This window comes from Gobius niger (assembly GCF_951799975.1).
Source record: "Gobius niger genome assembly, chromosome: 8".
Taxonomy (NCBI): Eukaryota; Metazoa; Chordata; class Actinopteri; order Gobiiformes; family Gobiidae; genus Gobius; species Gobius niger.
The window spans coordinates 6479624-6501274 of record NC_136859.1 but is presented as its reverse complement, the minus strand read 5'-3'; the positions used below and the strand labels follow the sequence as shown (position 1 = coordinate 6501274).

At 42.9% G+C, this 21651-nt stretch overlaps 1 protein-coding gene across 4 annotated transcripts in view; it reads right to left on the bottom strand.

Moving 5' to 3' along the window:
* Positions 1-609: 609 nt before the first annotated feature.
* LOC306966309 (retroviral integration site protein Fli-1 homolog) overlaps positions 610-21651 on the bottom strand; it is a 41658-nt gene continuing 20616 nt past the window's right edge. For 2 of the 4 annotated variants that reach the window (XM_079561026.1, XM_079561028.1), the window contains exons 2-11: positions 19715-19890; positions 16950-17431; positions 12788-12991; positions 11189-11260; positions 8865-8930; positions 8678-8719; positions 6287-6334; positions 6031-6105; positions 2517-2776; positions 610-1139 (exon numbers count right to left, since the gene is read on the bottom strand). In XM_079561026.1, coding sequence (XP_079417152.1) covers positions 882-1139; positions 2517-2776; positions 6031-6105; positions 6287-6334; positions 8678-8719; positions 8865-8930; positions 11189-11260; positions 12788-12991; positions 16950-17431; positions 19715-19890 — 1683 coding nt within the window. In that variant the 3' untranslated portion in view covers positions 610-881. The remainder of the gene's footprint in view (positions 1140-2516; positions 2777-6030; positions 6106-6286; positions 6335-8677; positions 8720-8864; positions 8931-11188; positions 11261-12787; positions 12992-16949; positions 17432-19714; positions 19891-21651) is intronic. The other 2 variants (XM_079561027.1, XM_079561029.1) reach the window with 2 other exon arrangements.

Genomic DNA, 21651 nt, shown 5'->3' with positions numbered 1-21651 from the left:
TACCATGGCACTGAGAGCACCTCTGTGCTTCCTTCAAATGGAGTTTCTGGGAAGTGAAGCGATACCAGGGGTCTCCAAGTAAATTTCCCTGAGGACCAAAACATACATGGGGAGTGTATTGCTGGGGTCCATTAACAAAAGCTCTTAAAATTTGAAAAATAAAGAGCCTGACAGGACTGTGTTGTTTGTATCCTGATCTCTCATTATGTCAGTGCCCTCTGCTGGACACCTGTGGAATTCTTTCCTTTTATTTTTATTTAAGCTGCCCCCTAGTGGCCGGAGTGAGCATTCTGGTAATTTCTTTGAAAAAATCATAAGTCTGCAACAGAATCATCTCCGTAATTTGCCCAGGTCTGGTGTTTATGCTGCTCTGATGGAGCTGAGTGTGACATAAATTATATCATGTCCACAGTGATTAAAACAATTATTATCAAAAGTTATATCGCAATAACGACATACAATACGGCACACCCCTACTTGTTTACTTTTTGAATAAGCTAATTAAGTGGAAAAAGTTAGTTAATAATCTACTTTAGCTTGTTTTTTTTTAAACTTCAAAGCTCAATTGATTAAGCTACAAGCTGAAAATATTGTGAAGTTCAGAGCTACTAAAGTGGAGATATTGTTAAAATAAAATCTAATTTTGAGAAAACCTCAGTAACGGCTGTGGCCATGGTGTGTCCCACACAGGAAATGACCATATTTGGATTACAGCGTCATCTTGGTCGCCTTTCATGCTACACATGGATACCAAACGTGTCAATATGCAGCGGACAAAACTGGCTTAACCTCTGAACATCGCCCACTGTGTGAAAAATGCCTTAATATTCCGTAACTTCCGCACATGTTCCTTTGTCGCAGTGCGATCAGAGTCTGTTTCCTCAGTAGTAGCTGAGGTGTGCGTGGCTGCCCGGGTGTCGGGGCATGGCGGTCCCGGGGTACAGGGGCCCGTTGGAGCCCCAGTAAGGCGAGGCGGTGCTGAAGAAGCTGCCCGGGCTGACGGGCACCGAGGCGGGGTGAGCCGACACAAACGTCCCCTTGGGCTGGTGGCTGTGGTACTGGGGCACGTAGGACATCTCACTCTGGTACTTCACCAAACTCCCCTCGGACGCGTGGCTCTGGTGCGCCGTGGAGATGCCCTGGACATGGGAAAGGTAACAGTGATTATCATGTGGTAACTGTAATGAATATTATTGCAATATTTTACTAAACCATCAAATTTAGGGTGGCACGGTGGCACAGCGTTTAGTGCTCGAGCTTCACAGCTAGATGGTCCTGTTGTGGTATAGAAGCTCTTTAAATGTTGTCATTAATGGTGGGGAACTTGTGGACACCATATAAGCCTGTATAATTGTTATTTAAGTCTGTGTTTTACTGTAGAGGTTCATAATCACTATGGTAAAGGGAAAAAGGAAAAACTCAATGCATAAGTGTTCAAAGTTGTGGGAATATAATTTAGTTGGGACGGGAGGGACACGATCACCCGAATAATAGTTGTAATAAATAGACTATCCACTAGGGGGTAGCTCCTTGGGTAGCCACAGCCTTGGCTGGTGAAGTACAGGGGCTACAGTATATATTCTATAGTATATAGCAGGGGTAGGCGAGTTTGCTTGGTGAAGGGCCGTTTTTCTTCATCATCAAAAGACTAAGGGCCGAACCCCCCAATAGTAGCCCGAAGTAAAGCACTACTTTCAACAAATGCCAGTGTTGTTCATCATATATGGCTTAATTTGGTGTTTTGCTAAGACATTTTAAAGGAATTGACAGCATTTTTTCACATTTTTGAGTACTTTAGCATCTCTGATTTCGAAAATGTCATTTCTCAATATCATCTTGAGGGCCAGAGGTTTGATGATGGAGGGCTGGATTTGGCCCCTGGGCCTGACGTTGCCTACCACTGGTCTATAGTTTGTAGCACACGTGGGATCAACCAGAGTTGTAGCCAATGATATATAAGGCGGCGCTCCCAAGAAGGAGGCGTGTCTAAGAAAAAGCTGAAGTCAGCAACATCAACGTTATTGGAGCAAACAGAACAGGGGCGTGTTTGCCCCTTGTTTCCCTGCGCCAACTGCACTGGGACCATTGGGACACGGGATTGGAACAGGCACGGGACAACAAGTGCTAAAAAGGCATCCCACATAGCACCAAACTGTGATATCTTTACATTACGTGGATTTTGTTTTTGCGTCTTGCTCTGTCAACAAAACATCTCCATAAAAACATCCACTAGGGGCCACTGCGCTCATTTGTCGTGTGTTTCCATATGCTACAGGTTCCCAAAGGTTTATTTCGGGGCCAGAGGCACCACTGCTTTGTTTTCCTTTCACGTACAAATGCCACGTAAAAAAGCAGCCCTGACTGAAATCTGAAATCTGGAAAGATAAGCGGGAGAATATACCATACAATCCTCACCTTCCCTCAATAAAAGGAAGGCAATACAGATCAAGGTGTCAATGTGCATTGTTAGATGAGGAAAGATTGTAGTAGTAGATCTCGTGCGGCATGTCCCTCACCTGGAAGTCGAACTTGTACGCGTATCTCTTGCCATGCACTTTGGTCATGATGTTCTTGTCGTAGTAATATCGGAGCGCGCGGCTCAGCTTGTCGTAGTTCATGTTGGGCTTGCTCTTCCTCTCTCCCCAGCGCTTGGCCACCTCGTCCGGGTCGGTCATCTTGAACTCCCCGTTGGTTCCCTCCCACGTGATGATGCCCGCGTTGCCGCTGTCCGAGAGGAGCTCGAGGAGGAACTGCCACAGCTGGATCTGACCCGAGCCTGAGCAGAGGAGGAGGAGACGAGCTTTAGATGGATGTTATATGATCGTCAGCACAGGAGAGTATGAAGCAGGACAGAGTATGTCTGGAATCTGACAAAGATCTGGTTCTTTTAAAGAGAGTGAACTCTTAACTCTCTCTTTGGGACTTTGCTTGTGGATGCCATTTTAAGTAAAAAACCTAGTAAATTGTATGGCTAGATTAACCTCTTAACCGAGCACATTTTCTCCAGTTTGGCTTTTCCCAAATCCAAAAGCTTCTCCACTGGAGCTTACAGACTATAGGCCAGTCATTTGGAAAACTAAGGCCTACAAAACTCATCTCAGCTTCTTATATGGTATGAAAAGAGCAATAAAGAGGGGCAAAAAACATGACCAAAAATGTGTCAAAAAACGGGACAAAAAGCAACTAAACTAAAACAAAAGGCTTATATGAGTTTTGCAGGTTTTAGCTTTCATATGAGGTGTTACACTTCTCCAGTCGAGAAGCTTTTAGATTTGGGTAAAACTGGAGAAAATGTGCTTAGTTAAGGTGGGGGTTAAGAGCTTAAAGGGATATTTCAGAATTTTTGACATAGGACCTAGTTCCTAGTTTCCTTGGTGTCCAGAGTGTTGCTGATTTCTGGAGATTTTTTTTTTTGGGAATTCATGCAGTTCATATATTTGAAGAGTTTCGTGGCGCTAGGCTAATGTAAGGCTAGTGCATTTCTATGGTATCAGCTAGCCTGCATTAAAAACAGTGTGACCTGCTCCACAGTGCACCTGAGCCAAATCACTTATAACACCAGACTAACCATATAAATGTCTGTGTCGAGAATATTTTTTGGATTCTAACTGACCTTGCATCACATGAATGATCGCATTTTGAGGGACTATTTTCTAGCAGATCACTCCGCCGCCGCGTAGCTTATACAACCACGAAGCTGATGCTGCTCAAATATAAGGTATTTTAAATGCAAAATGGTTAAAATTATTCTATCGACACAGACATTTATATGGTTAGTCTGGTGTTATAAGTGATTTGCCTCAGGTGCTCTGTGGAGCGGGTCAGACTGTTTTTAATGCAGGCTAGCTGATACCATAGAAATGAGCTAGCCTTGCATTAGCCTAGTGCCACGAAACTCCTCAATCATAAGAACTGAATGAATTACAAAAAAAACATCTCCAGGTACCAGCAACACTCTGGATAATAGGAAATGAGGCCATATGTCAAAAATACTGAAATATCCCTTTAACTCTCTCTTTAATAGATTGATTAAGGGCCGATAAATTGTTTTGGTTGTTACCAAAGTGTAGAGTGCACTTTGAGAGACTTCCAATTGACCACATGAACTTTTTGGCGACATGCTTCACAAAATGATAGCTGCAGTAACTGAATTACCTCATTTTCAAACCGTGAAAGTCAAAAGTAATTGTGTATAATCTCACACGAGTTCATTGCATGTGCGTTGAGAAGTGAAATAAGCGGATCACCAAAGAAAACGCTGCAAAATGCCCTATATTTACACACACAACAGCACACATGGCATTGGGGTATTTGACAATATCTGCTATCGGCCATTATCGACCAGAAAAATGCAGATATCTCAGGAACCGAAAGTGATGAAGACTTTTTTGCATTGGAAAGAGCTCAGCATGGAGCATTTTAAAGCTCAGAGCCTTAAAATCAACACAACTTCATAGGCCTCAGGGGAGCGGAGAAACAGCACGGTGAAAATCGGTCACAAGTTTGCACACCTATTTTATATATTTTATGTTGTAGACTTTTGCTTATCATTTTTGGAACCATAAAATGAAATCTACTGAGAAGAACCTACTAAATATGAATAAACAGCGCCCCCTGCTGTCACAGTTCAACACTGGCACATGGAGAAGCATCATACACAGGATTATAGACGAGACATTTTGAAAAGTTTGGGCCAAAAGTATCAGCAGTGCATATCGGCATCAGCCTTAGAAAAACCCACATCTGCCGACCTCTACTTGATATATTTCTATGATTGAAACCATCACATATGTTTAACTAGGGCTGGGCAATTTATCGAAATCTAAATCTCTACTTTGGTCAATCTTGGCCATTTCTTTGGCACAAACAGTACCTAGTTTGGGAGTTTGGATGAGACAATGGAAGACTTCTGTGTGTTAAATGAAACTGGAGGAAAGCCTTTGTTTTTGTTTGAGCTGAGGTTTGAATAATAAGATGTATCTATTTTTATGCATCAGCAAAATGTATTTAATTTATTATGAAAAAATCTAATAAAATCAAAAATCGAGATCAATCAATATGGGGAAAATAATAGTGATGATTTTTGATGTTTAACCTCTTAACTCCCGCCTGATCTGAGAGCATTTTCTCCAGTTCAGCTTTACCCAAGTCCGGTAGGCCAGTGTAACGCCTCATTTGAAAGCTAAGATCTACAAAACTCATCTAAATGGATCTTTTTCCTCGCGTCATCATATTTTTTTTCCCATCATTTTTTTGGGGTATTCAACTAATTTTTGTACATTTTTTGTCACATTTTTGTCATTTTTCGTCAATTTTTTGTCACTTTTTTGTCAAAGTTTTCTCACTTTTGTGTCACATTTTCATCATTGTTTTCGTCTCAGTTCTGTCGCTATTTTCACACCTTTTTTCCAGAAGCTTTTGGATTGGGGTAAAGCCAAAATGGAGAAAATGTGCTCGGTTCAGTTCAGGTGGGAGTTAAGGGGTTAACTAAAGGCTACATGAGATCAAAATAATCAGCTTTAATTAACTAAAAATTGCACTTTTAACAAAACGGTGCCAAATTAAAGGTCACGTGTTCTAATATACTGTTGGACGCCGATAGCTTTGATTACAGCAGATCCACTGTGGCTTTGTTTCAATAAACTTCTGCAATGGGAGAGTCTGACCACTGCACAAAGCCTTCTCCAGCACATCTCAAAGATTCTCAGTGGGGTTAAGATCTGGACTCTGTGGAGGCCAATCCATCTCCTGATATTATCATCTTGAAATATTCCCGTGCCATCAGGGAAGAACAATTCATGGTGTTCAGGTCGATGCTGATTGGACTTTTTTTTTTATATAGTGTTGCTGAACCTTGACCAAGGCCGACTGCTGTGACCCCAGATCAGAACAGTTAGTAAAAAAAACGACCCTCATCACTGCTGCTTCTCTTAATGTGTCCGTGTTCCTCATTGAGTGGTGTTGATAAAGCTCGGGCATGTCGGCGGGGTGGCATGGCGATGTGCTGGGCATGTTTTGGGCAGGACTCACCCACAGGCCTCTGAGCGCTGTCGGGGAGCTGCCTGTCATTGACTTTGACTGATCTGCCTCTGGAGCTCTGGCTTTCTGTGAGGAAACAGCACACGATAAGCCCCGCGTCATGCAAAGTGTCATGTGTGCCAGGTCTTTTCCGTTACTTTCACGATGAAGTGTGGTGAATGCTGTTGCTGCAGACGTACACAGTGTAAAAGGCCTCGTTTGTGTGAAAGATTAGTTTAAAAATAATAACTGTTAGTCAATTTCTTACCTGGGTTTGCAAGTCTGCTGCTGATGGGGCCTAACGTCTGGTACGGGTCTGAGGAAACAGAGGAGATTTGCATTGAACCCTGGTCATGTCTGCAAACTGTATTGTCATGAGAAAATGTATAGTGGATATTTCTCACTGATTTGTTAGAGTCCACACCCCTCAGAGTTTGAGCCAATCGCCTGGGAGGGGTTACATTCGCTGATAAATATATAATTGATTTATTTTATGATCACAGCCTGTTGTTGTTGTTAGTTTTAGGCCTTTGCTGAGGTTTGGGTCTCACCAGAGGACTACTTCATGAAACGTGTCTTAAGTGGCCAACTCTGGCTTATTTTGTTCATAAACCAGACTCACGCCGAGTCTGACTCTGTTACAATGGATATTTAGCCATAGAACTATAGCTTGGTCCGGACCAGGCTAAATTCTCTGACTTAGCTTGAATTTATTAATGACACTAATGTTTAATTGGTGTCAGTGAAATCATGTGACCAACTCTGAGGAAGACTGCAGAAAGTGAGCAGTCAAATAATGTATGAAAAAAAAAACCTGCTACTTCCTTTGAAAATAAATAAGAATTTAGATTACTTAAAATGACTACTGTAAGTATTTTCCTCCCCCTACATGTTACAGCCATGTCCCAATGTGTAGAATGAGCTCAGACCTTTTCACCACAACTTCCACTAAAATCCTGCACTGTCACTCAAAAAGGTGTTGCTGAAGTGCCGTCATGCACTTAATATAAAACCTGCAGTTACAGGTTAGACCTGAGGTGGCAGTAGTGAGCATAAAATGACCAACTTGTATCTAGTCTCATTAAACTGGGGAGAAATTTAAAAAACGGATTTATAGATAAGCAGTCATTAATTATGATATTAAATGAATAGCCTACATTAAGCATAAAATCATATTTCTAAACAAACTAACATGTGGAGCAAGTTAATGCCTGGGTCAGAGTGGGTCTTACATTGATAAGACCCACTCTGTCTGTGAGATGGTAAAAGCGAAGCTGCCAGTCTGACCACCAGTCACTCATTCACTCACTACACAGGCTTCCTTATGTTCCCAAACAGTCTCCCATCCAAGTACCGACCAGGCCCCTCCCTGCTTAGCTTCTGAATTCAGGTATCTTTCCTCACATCTCATAAAGGCGGCCACTTTCTGCCACAGTCTTAATAGATGCGCCTGATTTTTCCTTTTCAAACCGTGACATGTTTTGTTTCGGCCCAAACTTGTTTCTAGCTCTCACAATCCCTTCTGCACATCCAAGCTGTTAACGCAAATTCATTATATGCATGTTTCCTGTTTACAGCTTTGAGCGGAGGCAAAGTGAAGCACGGGGGACCACTCATTTAGATTCTACTTCTATCTTTAGGTGAAGACAAAGCAACAAGGTCTATTTTTGCTGTGTACAACATATACTGAGGAGGCTACAATAAAAGGACTCCACAACAACAAAATGTCGGGTACTCAAGCTTTAAAGGGATTTTGGCAGAGGTGGCTGTTTCCTCTCCGTCGTTGACAATGACAACTATTTTAGTAATTGATTAATCGTTTTCTAGTAAACACAGACTTAAATAGAGCAAAAATTACATGAATATTTTATATATGTTTTGTGCATTGAAAATGTTGTAAATATCTGTCTGTGTCTCATCCAATCAGAAAGCAGAGCCACCAAAAACGTTTAAAAGTTTACTCCATCAACAGATCCTCAAGCGGCGCCGCTTTAAGTGATTAAAAAATATATATAACATTTTCATTCTATATTAAACCATTCACAGCCAAGCGACTAATCAATTAATTGTAAAAGATTAGTTGATTACCAAAATAATCGTTAGTTGCAGCCCTAATTCAGTCAGATTGCGGTGAGCGCAGCTGAGAAAAGCCTGAGCTTAAACTTTTGTTTAAAGGGGCTAGATGCAAGTTAGCCTTTTTATACTCACTACTGCCACCTCAGGTCATACGTGTAACTGCAGCTTATATATTAAGCTTGTGCATTCGGACCCGAAGTGACACCTTTTTGAGTGACAGTGCAGGATTTTAGAGGCAGTTGTGGTGAACAGGTCAGGGCTCATACTACACATTAGGGCAATGTTGAAACATGTAGGGGAAGGAAAATACTAAGTTTTAACATTTTTAAACTTTGTATTGTCCCTTTAACTGTTCACGGTCGGTCAAGAGAGAATTCTTTCTTCAGAGAAATATTTTTTTGATATAGCTCTGGACAGGATTAAACCTTAAATAAACTGTGTAGTAATAATGGACCACATTTAAACTGAATTAAATATGGCCTAGACCAGAAGAACTAACCCTCCTGGACCAGGATGTTTAGCTCTTCTGTTCGAGAACTAAACGCGGACTAGACCAGATTTATTAAACGGTAAAAGTTTGTACCTTGGATGATTCTGGGCGCTGGCTCTGTCACTCTACTGTGCTCTGTGGAGGAACAAGCAAATACACATGCCTTTATCTGAAATGAACATTTAAACACATAAATACATGGACAGGAGAGAGTGAGAGAGGCCGACAGAGAGATAAAAAATATAAATAAAAAGGAGTGACAGAAAGAGAGCGGATGTACCTTTGGACACTGTTGTGATGCTGTTGGTCCAGCTGTTTCTGCGACCCAGTTCGTCGTAATTGTTTTCTGTAGAGAGAAAGAAAAAATGTAGTCCTAATTACACTACACTTTTGCATGCCCTGTAAAATCTGCTTTAGACCCATTTCAGTCTGACTTTACTTTACTACTGAGTTTCTTCCTTTCCCTCGATATGTAAACATTTAAGATTCTTTGTAATCTGAGTGACCACTGGGTTTTGTTTATGACTGTCCCAAATGCTGACTGACTGACGACTCATCACAAAGGAAGAGTGCCATTTTACAAGCCAAGTTCTTTTTTTTTTTGCTGAAGCTGTGAATCCCTGACTCGTCCCAGGTCTTTGAAGTGGCCCGTGTGCTGGTTCTGCTGACGGCTGTTTGATTGCTCGTGTTGATGTTTGGATGCCCAGAGGAAGCGAGTGCGTCTTCTCCTCCTGACCTTCTCGTCTTTTACTGACATGTCCTCGGCTTCCTCCTTCTCCTCTGCAGCTGTTTCCTCCGCGCTGATCGCATCTCAAACTCAGATAATGGGTGAGCTCTCGGTGAGGCTGTTTTGAGATTTTGTTCAGGATTTATATGTCACTTGAGTTCACATAAAACAATTTAGATTCTCAATCATCCAGGTTAATTCAACTCACTTTTATAAAGGTGAACCACTGCAGAAGAGACAGTGAATCCCATCGTGCACCTTTTGATTTTGCCTGGAATTTTTGCTTTTATCAACACTTTAGTTATTACCAAGACAAGATACAAGACAAGTCACCAACAATCATCCCACATTGCCAAAGCGTAAGTTTAAAGGGGCTAGATGCAAGTTGGCCATTTTATACTCACTGCTGCCACCTCAGGTCATACATGTAACTGCACCTTCTATATTGAGCTCGTGCATGACGGCAATTTGGACCCGAAGTAACAAGTTTTTGAGCAACAGTTCATGATTTTAGAGGCAGTTGTGGTGAACAGGTCTGAGCTCATTCTACACATTAGGACATTGTTGGAACATGTAGGGGGAGGAAAATACTTAATTTTTTAAACATTTTTAAACTCCGTATAGTCACTTTAAGTTGATCTATATCTTGTTTTATTTAAAGGGACACTGAGTAACATTTTGGACTATACTGTTGCCATCAGTGCAAAACATGCTCCTATTGACCAGCTCAACACAGAAAATGCTATTACTGCAGTGAATAATCAAAGACTGGATTCGGATGAGGACCTAGCCTATTTAAATCTCAAATTCTAATGACTTTAGTCACATCTCCATGGAGACGAGCTGGAGACGTACCCACTCCCTGTAAAGTTACAGTCATGTCTTAGGAGAGCTGAGCCGCTCACAGCAAAATCACATGTTTGTTTGTACATTTATAAGGCATTTTTCCAATGATGAAATGATCTATCATAAAATAAATGCTAGTATTTAAATTTTATTGATAAGTGAAACTCCTACGCGGTGTGGCTTTAATGTAAATAAGGATACAATGTTATACAGAGGTGTAGTCTACATAAAACACTTTTATATGCAAGGCACACACACAAAAATACCTGGTTAAAATTCCTTTTTTGGATATAGGACTTTTAACCAGGTATCAGTGCCTCGGGTTTTTCATTTTTTGTGCCTATCCTTGATCCTGAAGAGCACCTGACCTTCTTTACAGACTATTCTACCCACTGAAGCGATCACTTTGTTCCTCTCAAAAGTTTTATAGGCAAATTCTGCAATTTATAGCCGCGGGGGAGAGAGAGAGCAAGAGGGGGGTCAGTATATTTTTCCTATAGCCATTTAGCCTCAAACATCGCAAATTATTATTATCAACCCGCTGACCTCATTTAGGTGAAGTCAAAGCCTGGTTAGAAGTCATTAATGAAATAATTAACAATAAAATGAGTGTATGAAAGTGGTTTTGATCCGAATGTTAACTCGTGAACCGCCACCTTAGGGTTAACAAATATTTATATCCAAATCTCAAAGCATATTGACTGGAGAGAACCTGTATGCCAGTGAGATCTCTGCGAGTGAAACACACCTTACATTACATTTGCCGTTCTTAACCCTAATCATTTCCTGATTAGGGTAAACTAACCCTAGCCCTCTGAAGGAGCGACGGCAGGTAACAGGTTAAACATATTCAGTTTCTGTTTATTGTAGGTCGGACACACATCCAGTGGCCACTAAACATCCTCCGAAATGACATATAGTTTACGTGCCGCTAAGATGGCAGCCTTTGTCAACAAACCTCCAATCTTAACATCTCTCCCCAAACCTCCACCCCAGCCACATGACCTGGGCAACACAGTAAAAGATCTGACCTGCTTTGACCTGCAGTCTGGGCTGTGGCGTGCTGTTGGCGGGCGCCGAGGGGTACGAGAACGTGGGACTGCCTGGAAGACAAGACAGAAATGTGTTTATTTTCAAAGAACAGATACTACATAAGGCATCAACAAAACCCCAGCCTTCAAAAACCGTCTCGAGAGTCAACTCTGGTTATGTAAACCTAAACGGGAGCTTTGAGGTGAATACAGGAAGTGTGCAGCAGAGAACGGGAAGTGGTCAGCTGTGACACAGTTTGGCACCGCCCACTTCCTCCTCCGCGTGAAAAATACACAAATCTGAGAGAGAGGGCATTCCGGATGTAAACAAAGATGGCTTCTTGCATGTCGCTTGTGACCCGCTCTTGGTAAATAAAGATGATTGAATGTGAATATCCAGTCAAAGTTGTGCCAAATCAAGAGACCAGTTACCCTTGTGGTCAATAATGGGCATTATTAACTTGAGCAGAAGATGTTCATGCATGTGCCCCTCTGCCATACAGTAAACTAGGTAATACACTTATTTTAAGGCCTGACAAAATATATTTCATTGTAGGCGAGCACACATTATGGCACACATTCGCTGTGGCGTTGTGTCAATAAGCTTCCGCAATGTCAAAAGATCCAGTGTTGCATTAACTTTTCACCCATAGAGCTGCAAGTTTATCGAGAGCGAATCACAATCGAGGTTTTGACAACTGTAATAACCCAATCTAAAGATGATTTTTTTTGTCACCGATCAGAAATGTGGAGCCTCTGGTTCAGATTGTCTAAAGCAGATTCTAAAGTGTTTAGATAGGTGCTCTGTGATTCCATGCTGGACTTATTTTAGTCACGTGGCTGTCCCCCAGAGGTACTGTCGGGGAAAGGGGGAAGCTGAACTCCTCCAGAAGACGGCGCCGTCCACATAAAAACAAATACTTTTGAAAGTAGATTAATGTGCAATGTTCTAATGTGGGGTAATTTGAGAATGAATATGTTACATTCAAAAAAAGGGGTGAGCAAACTGAGACCCAGGGGCCATTTGCGGCCCAACTACCCTTTCAATCTGACCCGAAAAAGATAATAAAGCCCAATATGCATTGAGTTAAATGGGGGAAAGACACCTACCTACCTTGTAAATTCAGGCAATTATTCTATTTGAGAATTGTACTGGCTTGAAACGATCCAATTCTCGCTCTGGTCCGGGACTCTTGGCAAGTTTAAAAGCACAATGTGGCCCCTGCATCAAAAGGTTTTCCCACATCTGGTCTAAAAGTAACTTCCTTCACTCATCATTTTATCAGTTTATGCATTTAAAGGTGCATTATGCAACTTTTTATGTGGAAAAAGGGTGCTATTTGTGTGTATTTGACCTTGTAGTGACCCAGTGGCTGTATGAGTGGTCAGCATGGCGCCTTGACTTTCCATCACAGTGGTCCCTAAGACCTTCCAGGATCAATTGTTTAGAGACCAGAAAACCTACAAAACAATTGATCCTGGCGCGTTGTAGAGACCACCGTAATGGAACGTAAAGGTGCCGTGTTGACCGCTCATACAGCCGCAAAAGTATATACTGTGACATGCGCTGTGAATGAGTCTGTGTGTATTCGCTCGTACTCTGTCGGAGGTAGCTGAGGTGGGACAGCAGGATGTCCGCGTTGTAGGCCGAGGTCAGGCTCATCATGTCGTCTTTGGTCATTTTACACAGACCCTTCCCGTCCAGGCCATGGAACAGCATCACGTCTACCTCCTCCAAAACGTACTCCTTTATCGCCCAGTCCAGCCACTGCCGCACGTGCTCCTGGCTCCACACCTCTGGGTCTGCGACAGAGAGGAGGAACGAGGTCAAAACTACAACCAGGTGGACCATGTGGCAAAACAATGAATCATGTGTTTTCCCATATTTGATCTATCTCGATTTTTCTCAAGTACATGTAGCTGATTCATGAACCTGCACCGACAAACCTCAGCTTAAACAAACTCTTCCCTCCTGTGTCATTGAACACATAAAATATTCCACTGTTATCTCGTCCAGACTCCAAATGACCAAGAGACTGACAAAGTAAAGATTGCGATTGCGATTACATTTCGATTAATTGCCCAGCCATACACAGACGTTTCCTCCAGCTAAATATTTACATCCGTAACCAGTGACTGTCCATCAGTGACTCACTGTTCGTCATGTTGTCTTATTGATGTGTGCAAGACGCCGCTGATCCCTGATGGGGAAATAGCGAGAGGAAGAGCAGAAGCCTCCAGAGAATTCACTCAGAAGCCACGTGTCACTCGCATGCATGAATACATAAGCTGATTAGATCTCGGAGCGTCTCTAACATTTATAAGCAGTTCCCCAATAATAAAAATAGACCAGTCCTAAAACACATGGGACTACACAGTGATCATAGGTGATATCTATGTTTAGTACAAAATCAGTTCCTGAGGTAGAAATGACCAGTTTCTTTCTAGTCTCTTATAAAACTTTCCCTTTTCTGATCCTGGCGTTGTTCATTTAGCTATAACCTACTATATAACTGTAGCACATTGTTTCTTTTTGATGGTTTTAGTATTTCAATGCATTATTTACTGTATACATTAAGCCAACTGAGCCGGGCTGGCCCAAAGATCAGGACTGTAATTCAGTCCCAATCCGCTACTGGTTAAAACTACATACAGGAACATCAAATCTGTGTCCACACCTCAGAGTTAGAGAGAGAGAACATACACTCTCAACACTGTGCTAAATGAACTACAAGTATGGAGGCCACAGAGGGTCAATCCAGCCATTGACCCCTGGCAAATAAAGATGGAGATGTACAGTGCATCCGGAAAGTATTGACACCCCTACACTTTCCCACATTTTCCCACAAATTATATATTTGTTCTCTCACAGGCCTTTATGGTGCAGTGCTGCAGAGATGGTTGTCCATGTGTAGGTTCTCCCATTAGGTTCATGGTCACCTCCCTGACCAAGGCCCTTCTCCCATGATTGCTCCATTTGAGTGGGTGGCCAGCTCTTGGAAGAGTCCAGGTGGTTCTGAACTTCTTCCATTTACTTTATTATTCACTGTTTGTCCCCACACAGTCCTGGGTAGTCATTGTATATAAGATTCCACTATTTACTATCTAATCACATTTCCTGCCTACTTGCACACCCTGAGTGTTTCTGAGAGCTGAATGTAAGTCAATTTCTCCATTGCGAGATCAGTAGAGGCTTATCTTATCTTATGATGGAGGCCACTGAGCTCTTCGGGACCTTCAAAGCTGTAACAGTTTTTCTGTCCCCTTTCTCAGATCTGCGCCTCGATACAAAACTGTCTCTGAGTCTACAGACAGTTCCTTTGACTTCAGGGCTTAGTTTCTGCTCTGACTTGCCTTGGAGAGGTGTGTGTGCCTTTACATAACAACTCCAATCCATTTATTTTAAACATCTCAAGGACGATCAGTCGGAAAAGGATGCACCTGAGCTCAGTTTTCAGTGTCATAGCAAATGGTGTCAATGCTTACTGTATGTACATTTGCAAAACATTCTAAAAACTCCTTTCACTTTGTCATTATGGGCTATTGTGTTATTTGATGAGAAAGTGTGAGAAAAGTGTATGGGTGACAATACTTTCCGAAAGCACTCCTTTGATTATTAAAGCTAATCTTTATGCTACATTTATTCAGAATCAAGTTAAAAGTTGAAAAAGGCCCACCCAATAACGATGGCTAATCTGACTTTGGCATCACACACATGTGGTTGGGTGGTTGACAGCTGACAAAACCATCTTTATCATTTCTGTTTTATGATTCCTGATAACTAACGCTGCTACAAGAAGAAACAGGAAATTGATTTTAGCAAAAAAATAACGGCCACATAGAATTTAGCAACGCGAAGCTACAGCTGCCATATTGTTTTTTTTATGTATGACCTATGTGAACTGGTGCAGGTGGGCTACTATTCCAAATAAAGCCGCCCCTGTGAGGTCCCTCTGCTGTCTTTCAGGTGGCGTTGTCTCATTTCCCGCAGCTGACCGTGACTGTGAACTACCCGTAATGTTCCGGGCAGTCCCTGAACGCCTCGCCCTTCAGTCTGAGGCGTCACTTCCAGGTATTATCCCAGACCTGCAGCTGCTGAATCACTCACAATGGGCTTCACCAGCAGCAGCAGAAGTGGTAGTAGAAGTAGTCATGGCAGTAACACGTAATATAGGCGTAAGTAAGAAAGGTGAAATAAACTTAGTACCATGGGAAATGTCGTTGACGGGATACTACAGGGAAACTTCAAACAGCGTATATCATGACAAGTCGCATCTATTGTCACGCATAATTAAAGCTGAAAAATATTCTAATGGGTACCTCAGCATTCATATGTTGAAAATGTTTACATAATATCAATCTGAACAAAAGAGGGTAAAGAAAAGACAATAACGAGTGAGAAAGACTGGGTAGGTCAGCGTGTCGAATCTGGAGCGTCCTCTGCAGGCAGTATTGGAAAAAAACACTTTGTAAAACTATGAAAACAAGCTTTTCACTTTAAGCTAAAGGCCGTGCTAGCAAATCCTTGACGGGTTCAGTGATGGATTATGGACGTTGAAAATGTGGAGGACGGTTTTGAGTTCCCTGTATGATGAGGAAATATAGTTTGGAGCAATTCAGTAGCAGGAGAACAATTGTCAAAACTGAACACAGATACTTAACCTCTTAACCCCCACCTGAACCGTGCACATAATTCTCCACTTTGGCTTCACCAAAATCTAAAGGTTTCTTGAAAAAAGTGACAAAATAGTGACAAAAGTGCACCAAAAACGCAAAAGCAATGAAAATGCAACAAACGAACAACAGAAAAGCAACAAAAAGTGATGAAAACGCAAAAAAGCAATGAAAAAAAAGGAAAAAGTGGCAACATAGCGAGGTAAATGATCTGTTTAGATGGGTTTTGTAGGTCTTAGCTTTCAAATGAGGTGTTACATTGGCCTTTTAGATTTGAAAAAAGCTGAACTGCACTAGGTTAAGGCGGGGGTTAAAAGGTTAAAACTGTGTTATTGAAATACTGTCACTAGTGCCACTGAAACATTCACAGAATCTTCCTCTTGCTTGCTGTGGCTACAGACTGATGCAGGGTGTTTTGCCATGACGGCGAATCAATGTTGTCCTTTCCTCTGAACCTCTGCGTTTTATCTACGGTAGCAAAGATCGGAACTTCCAGGTCTTTCCTAGCCAACTTCAACTACTGTTCGCTATCAAATGTCTGAACCATTTACCAGAACTATGGATTGCTTAATCTGTTCAAGATTTCAAATTATCATGATGGAACGACACGAGAAATGCAGTTTCTGACCTGCCTTATTGAGAGGCCAAGATTCCAGGTTGATCTTTCCATTTGTTCACGCTTGAACTTCATGAACTCTTGTAGAGCCCTTGTAGAACAGGCTGTTGTAACAAAGACATTTACATATATATACAAAAAACTACTCCGGATGTGCTTTTGAGGTCATTTTTGGGACTAAAAATCATCCCGTATCCCAATTTTGACCCAAGAGTAAACGGAAACTAGACTAGACTCTCACTACTTTTACTTCATTTCTTGCAAAAAGCAAAACATTCCTGGGATGCATTAATAGAGAAAGCATATGACAGAAGAGGGACGTAAGCTTTCCCTATCACCACCAGGTGATGCTTCTGAAGAAGACTACAGAAAGTAGCAGTAAGGCAGGGAAACAAATGCTTCTTCCTACTTAAGCACAGTCTTCTTGAAGCCTATAGCATCATGTGTTAATGACATGATTGTGTTGGATACCTGCAGGTACGATGACTCTCTTCTCCTCCGTGCTGCCCCCTGTCGGAGAGCTTGTGTTGGGGTTGGGGTTCACTGTGCTCTGGGCGTTCTGGGGGCTGTAGGGCGGGTACTGCATCGATCTACCCCCAGGTGGAGAGCTGGAGGTGGGGTACGACATCGCGGATCTTCCCCCAAGAGGTGAGCTTGAACTCGGGTACGTCATCGTAGATCGGCCCCCGGGAGGTGATCCAGAGGTGGGGTAGGACATCGACGACCTTCCCCCGGGAGAAGAGCTGGACGTGGGGTAGGACAGTGAGGATCTCCCCCCTGGAGGAGAGACAGAGGCGGGGTATGTCATGCTGGATCTGCCCCCGGGTGGAGAGCTGGATGTTGGGGTGAGGTTAGTGGAGCTCGGGGGGCTGTAGGGCTGGTAGGACATGGAGCCATCGCTGCTGATGTGTCGGGAACGCTTGGTCACACTGCAGTCCACCGGAGAAGCACGGCTGAAGGAGACAGATCAGTTAAACCAAGTCAGAGCCACTAAATGAAGACATAACCAGGACAAAACTAGCAATAGTAGACTGAATCAGGATCTCCAGGATTTGCACATATGATTATATTGGTAAAAAGGTTAGTGGTGCACTCTGTCTTTGTGGATTTTGTGGAGTTTGCATGTTCTTCCAGCAGGATGTTTGAGACCAACATTTCAGTTCATGTGCTGACATAAACAACACATAAACTGCTATTTAATACACACCAATTTCCATGTTGTTCCTCAAAGTCCAACCTCAAATTAATGTGCTGAATTTGCATCAACAAAAAGCATCATGATGATCATTGATGATGCTTATAGCTACACAGGAACTTACACAGGAAGAACATGACTCAGGCTTTACACTACATTTTATGTGTGGAATTTTACCGCACTGTCCCTGACACATTTGGGGCAACAGAGCCGGACTCTCTCTTACTGGAAGGTTGTTGGCTTGATTTAGCTCCAGTTAAATACACCATTGTGGCTTTGGGCTTTGCTTCCAGACAACATTTATGAGTAGCTGTCTGAGATAATTGTAATTGTTGTGGTGAAGAGGGAGCTGAGTTGGGGGGCAAAGCTCTCGATCTACGCTCCCACCCTCACCTATGGTCATGAGATTTGGGTAATGATCGAAAGGACAAGATCGGCCGAAATGAGTTTCCTTCGCAGGGTGGCTGGGCGCACCCTTCGAGATCGGGTGAGGAGCTCAGTTACCCGGGAGGAGCTCGGAGTAGAGTCGCTGCTCCTTCACGTCGAAAGGAGCCAGCTGAAGTGGCTAGGGCATCTGTTTCGGATGCCTCCTGGCCGAGAAGTCTGGGCATCTCTGCTCAGACTGCTGACTCCACGACCCAGCCCCGGATAAAGCAGAAGAAAACGGATGGATGGATGGATGGATGACTTTTTGCATCTATTTGAGTAATATAATAATAAACGTTATGGCTTACACTTGTCTTTACAAGACTGTGTGTCATTATTCATTCACTCAATACACTCCCTACTGTAGGGCAGACAGACAGAAGTGAGGCTACCAATCTGCATCGTTGGCCCCTCCGACTACCAACCACTCAAGCCTGGTTTATGGTTGTCCGTAAGTGATTTCCGTCTCCGTACCTGAAGCTACGTTCATCGCTAATGGGAGGAGTAGACGGGTGACAATAAACTAGGCCTCAGTCACACAGGAAGTTCTCATTCTCATTCATTCTGGCCTATTCTACATGTTATTAGGTCGGTAGGAGAAAGTGGAAATCTACATAGAACGTGCAAACTCCACACAGAAAGGTAAAGCACTAAGCACGAGCCGCTTCGCCACCGTGTCACACAATTATTTGAAAATATCCAGTTTCTCACTTGACTAAAATAGTCACCTTAAAAGGAGCACTAAAGGTCGACCGATAAGGGTTTTTCCAAGGCCGATGCAGAGTTTGGGGGATTTTGATTGGCCGATACCCATATGCAACATCTCTAGTCCTGCGTTTGATGCTTCTAAACTGCAAAATGTGGGAGAGTTGAACTGTACCAGCAGGGGGCACTTTTTCAGAGGCATGGAACTGATTTATGTTACTCATGTTTAGTAGGTACGTCATAGGAAGCTTGTTTAAAAGACATAAATTAGAAGATTCCAAAACAGAAAATGGTAAGTCTCTATCTCTCATGGTTCTGATATTATAACCAAATATCTGCAACAAAAAATATATTATCCGAGCATCCAACGTGTACAAACTCCCCTGAGGCCAAGAAAGATCGGCAAGATATTGGCTGACCTCTAATGAGCAACTTTTAATTTGTACTTCATTTCAAATCAAATCAAAATTATATTAAAAGTAAAATTCCATTTGCATTGCAGTGTTGTTTGAGAGGCGAAATGACCCAACACTTGATGGCAGAAGAACCTTTGTAATGGAGAACTCCCGTACGACTGAGAGCTTACACAAACTTTGCATTTACAATAGGAAATATTTTAGCTATTAATTCACTTCTTGGCAAGTCTCTGTCTGTCTGCAACCAATGTCTGAAGAGAATGAGAATGAAAGAAAATGAAATTGAAGTAATCCTTCATCCCAGAAATCCCAGACATTCCCATTTCCATTCATAATTAATGTATTCCCAAAGACCGTGAGTCATCTGAGGAATTTCTCACTGAACAACATGACAACTATGTTCTTTCTTTGTTCCAGACAGTTCTCCCAGGCCATTGATGTAAAAATGGAATGCCCCACCTAAGTCTAGAGTGGACATTCCCCTCCCCTCAGACCTGGTGCCGTTGACGTGTTCTTGCCGTTTGCCGGAGCTCACGGCGCCCCCGGTGGTCCACTCGGCCTCTGCAGGCGGGGGGCTCTGGGTCAGCTCTGCCTTCATCTGCAGCAGCGAAGAAGGGCCAAACGACGGGTCAAATATGGGCTGGTCTTGGCTCACCACCGACAGAGCTTCCTACAAAAACAAGAGAGGGTGAGAGGGGAGCCGTTCACTGGGCTGTACCTGTTTGTCTTCTTTTACTCGGAGTGATATCCACGTCACCCCTTTGCAGTATCTTGTGTTCGCAGACGTTTGAGGGGAAATGAAGAGACTACAACATGGCGTCTGCAGCGTATTACAAACAATAACGTAAAGCCTGAAGAAGCAAAAAAACAGACTCAAAAAAAAAACAATTAGCCATGCTTCTAATCTCCTTGGAAAATTGGAAGTTTGTACAACAGTCAAAATTCAGTACCAGGCCTTTAAAGGAACAGGCCGACGTTTTTCCATACTGAGATATGTCCTTACCTGAGCTTAGACGAGTTGATGTGTACCTGTCTGGTCTTTGTGCGTGCCCTCAGTCACGCAAAAAAAAACAAAGATGTTGTTAGCATTTGACTTGTCCCAGTATATCCCTATGGCTCCAAACGGGGGTGAATTTAGAAGCGACCAAGCTCTTCCACGGGCACAAAGACCAGACATGTACGTATCAACTTGTCTAAGCTCAGGTAAGAACATATCTCAGTATGGAAAAATGGTGGCCTGTTCCTTTAAATGTAGAGGATAAATAATGTGGGCTTCATCGTAGTTAATACTGATATATTGAAAAGATGTGTTCATTAAATCGTCACATTTATATAGTGCATTTCTACCTGCTTTAGGCACTCTTTACATCAAGGAACCACTCACCCATTCACACACCAATGTACATAGACACTGGAGGCGAGGTGGGCAAGTGTCTTGCCCAAGGACACAACAAATCGCTATTAATCACACGGGGTCAAGCCGTAAAGTCGTACTATCTCTGTCATAGCCTTGACTGTGGTGCTCAGACTCTCAGGGCCAGATCTTGTGGCGGCGCACGGGGCGGCGCAGGCTCTTGGCAAATTATTTTCCGAGTGGCGGCGCTATATGTGCCATTCGCCTCCGCCACCTGTGAGGGGGCGTCACAAGAGGAGGTGACTGCACTGATGGAAACACGGCTGACATTCACTTCCTCGTTTACATTGCGCTGTCTTGCGTTCTTTCTTAAGCCTTAGGCTCTCACAGGTCAAACTAAAAACTTTATTTACCCCATCGTGAGCTAAATGATGTTCACGTCTCCAGAGAAAAAGAGCTACAGCGTCTGCGGTGGCGCGGATCGGCCTGCGCTTGGCGTGAACGTGAAGCAAAACAAAAGCACATGTTCACCCCACACAACCACTCTCCTGGACGCGGAGTCGATCTGGTTGGAGGAAATGTGTGTGTCTCAACCCACTTAAATGCACTAAGTCTGGAGTGGCAAGATCACAAAGTGCTCCTACTGAGCGCAAAATGTCACGCTATCGTCTGCGTTTTGATGCACAAGATCGGGCCCTCAGCCACTTAGTGTTTGCTTGTGGATCAGTATGACGCTCTGAGAGGGTATTTATCCCTTTTCTGTGGAAGCATAGACAGACTTGGATGGTAGGACTAGCGCAATGTCTCGAGTTCATGTCTCGGGGTCCCGCACCGATGGTAAATAAACATCTCCTGTATAAGATATCCAGACTGCTGCCTATTCTTCATCCATCCTCTCGAGCACCATTGTTATTTCTCTAACAACGATAGTGTGCACCTGAGGGATTTCAACCACTAATCACAAGACTCTACTATGTGCGCCATTAATTAGATTTAACTAAATTATTATTGATTATAGAGTGCATTGTTGACCTCCTTCTTCGCCTGTCAGTCTATGCCCCAAAGTGAAACTCTGAA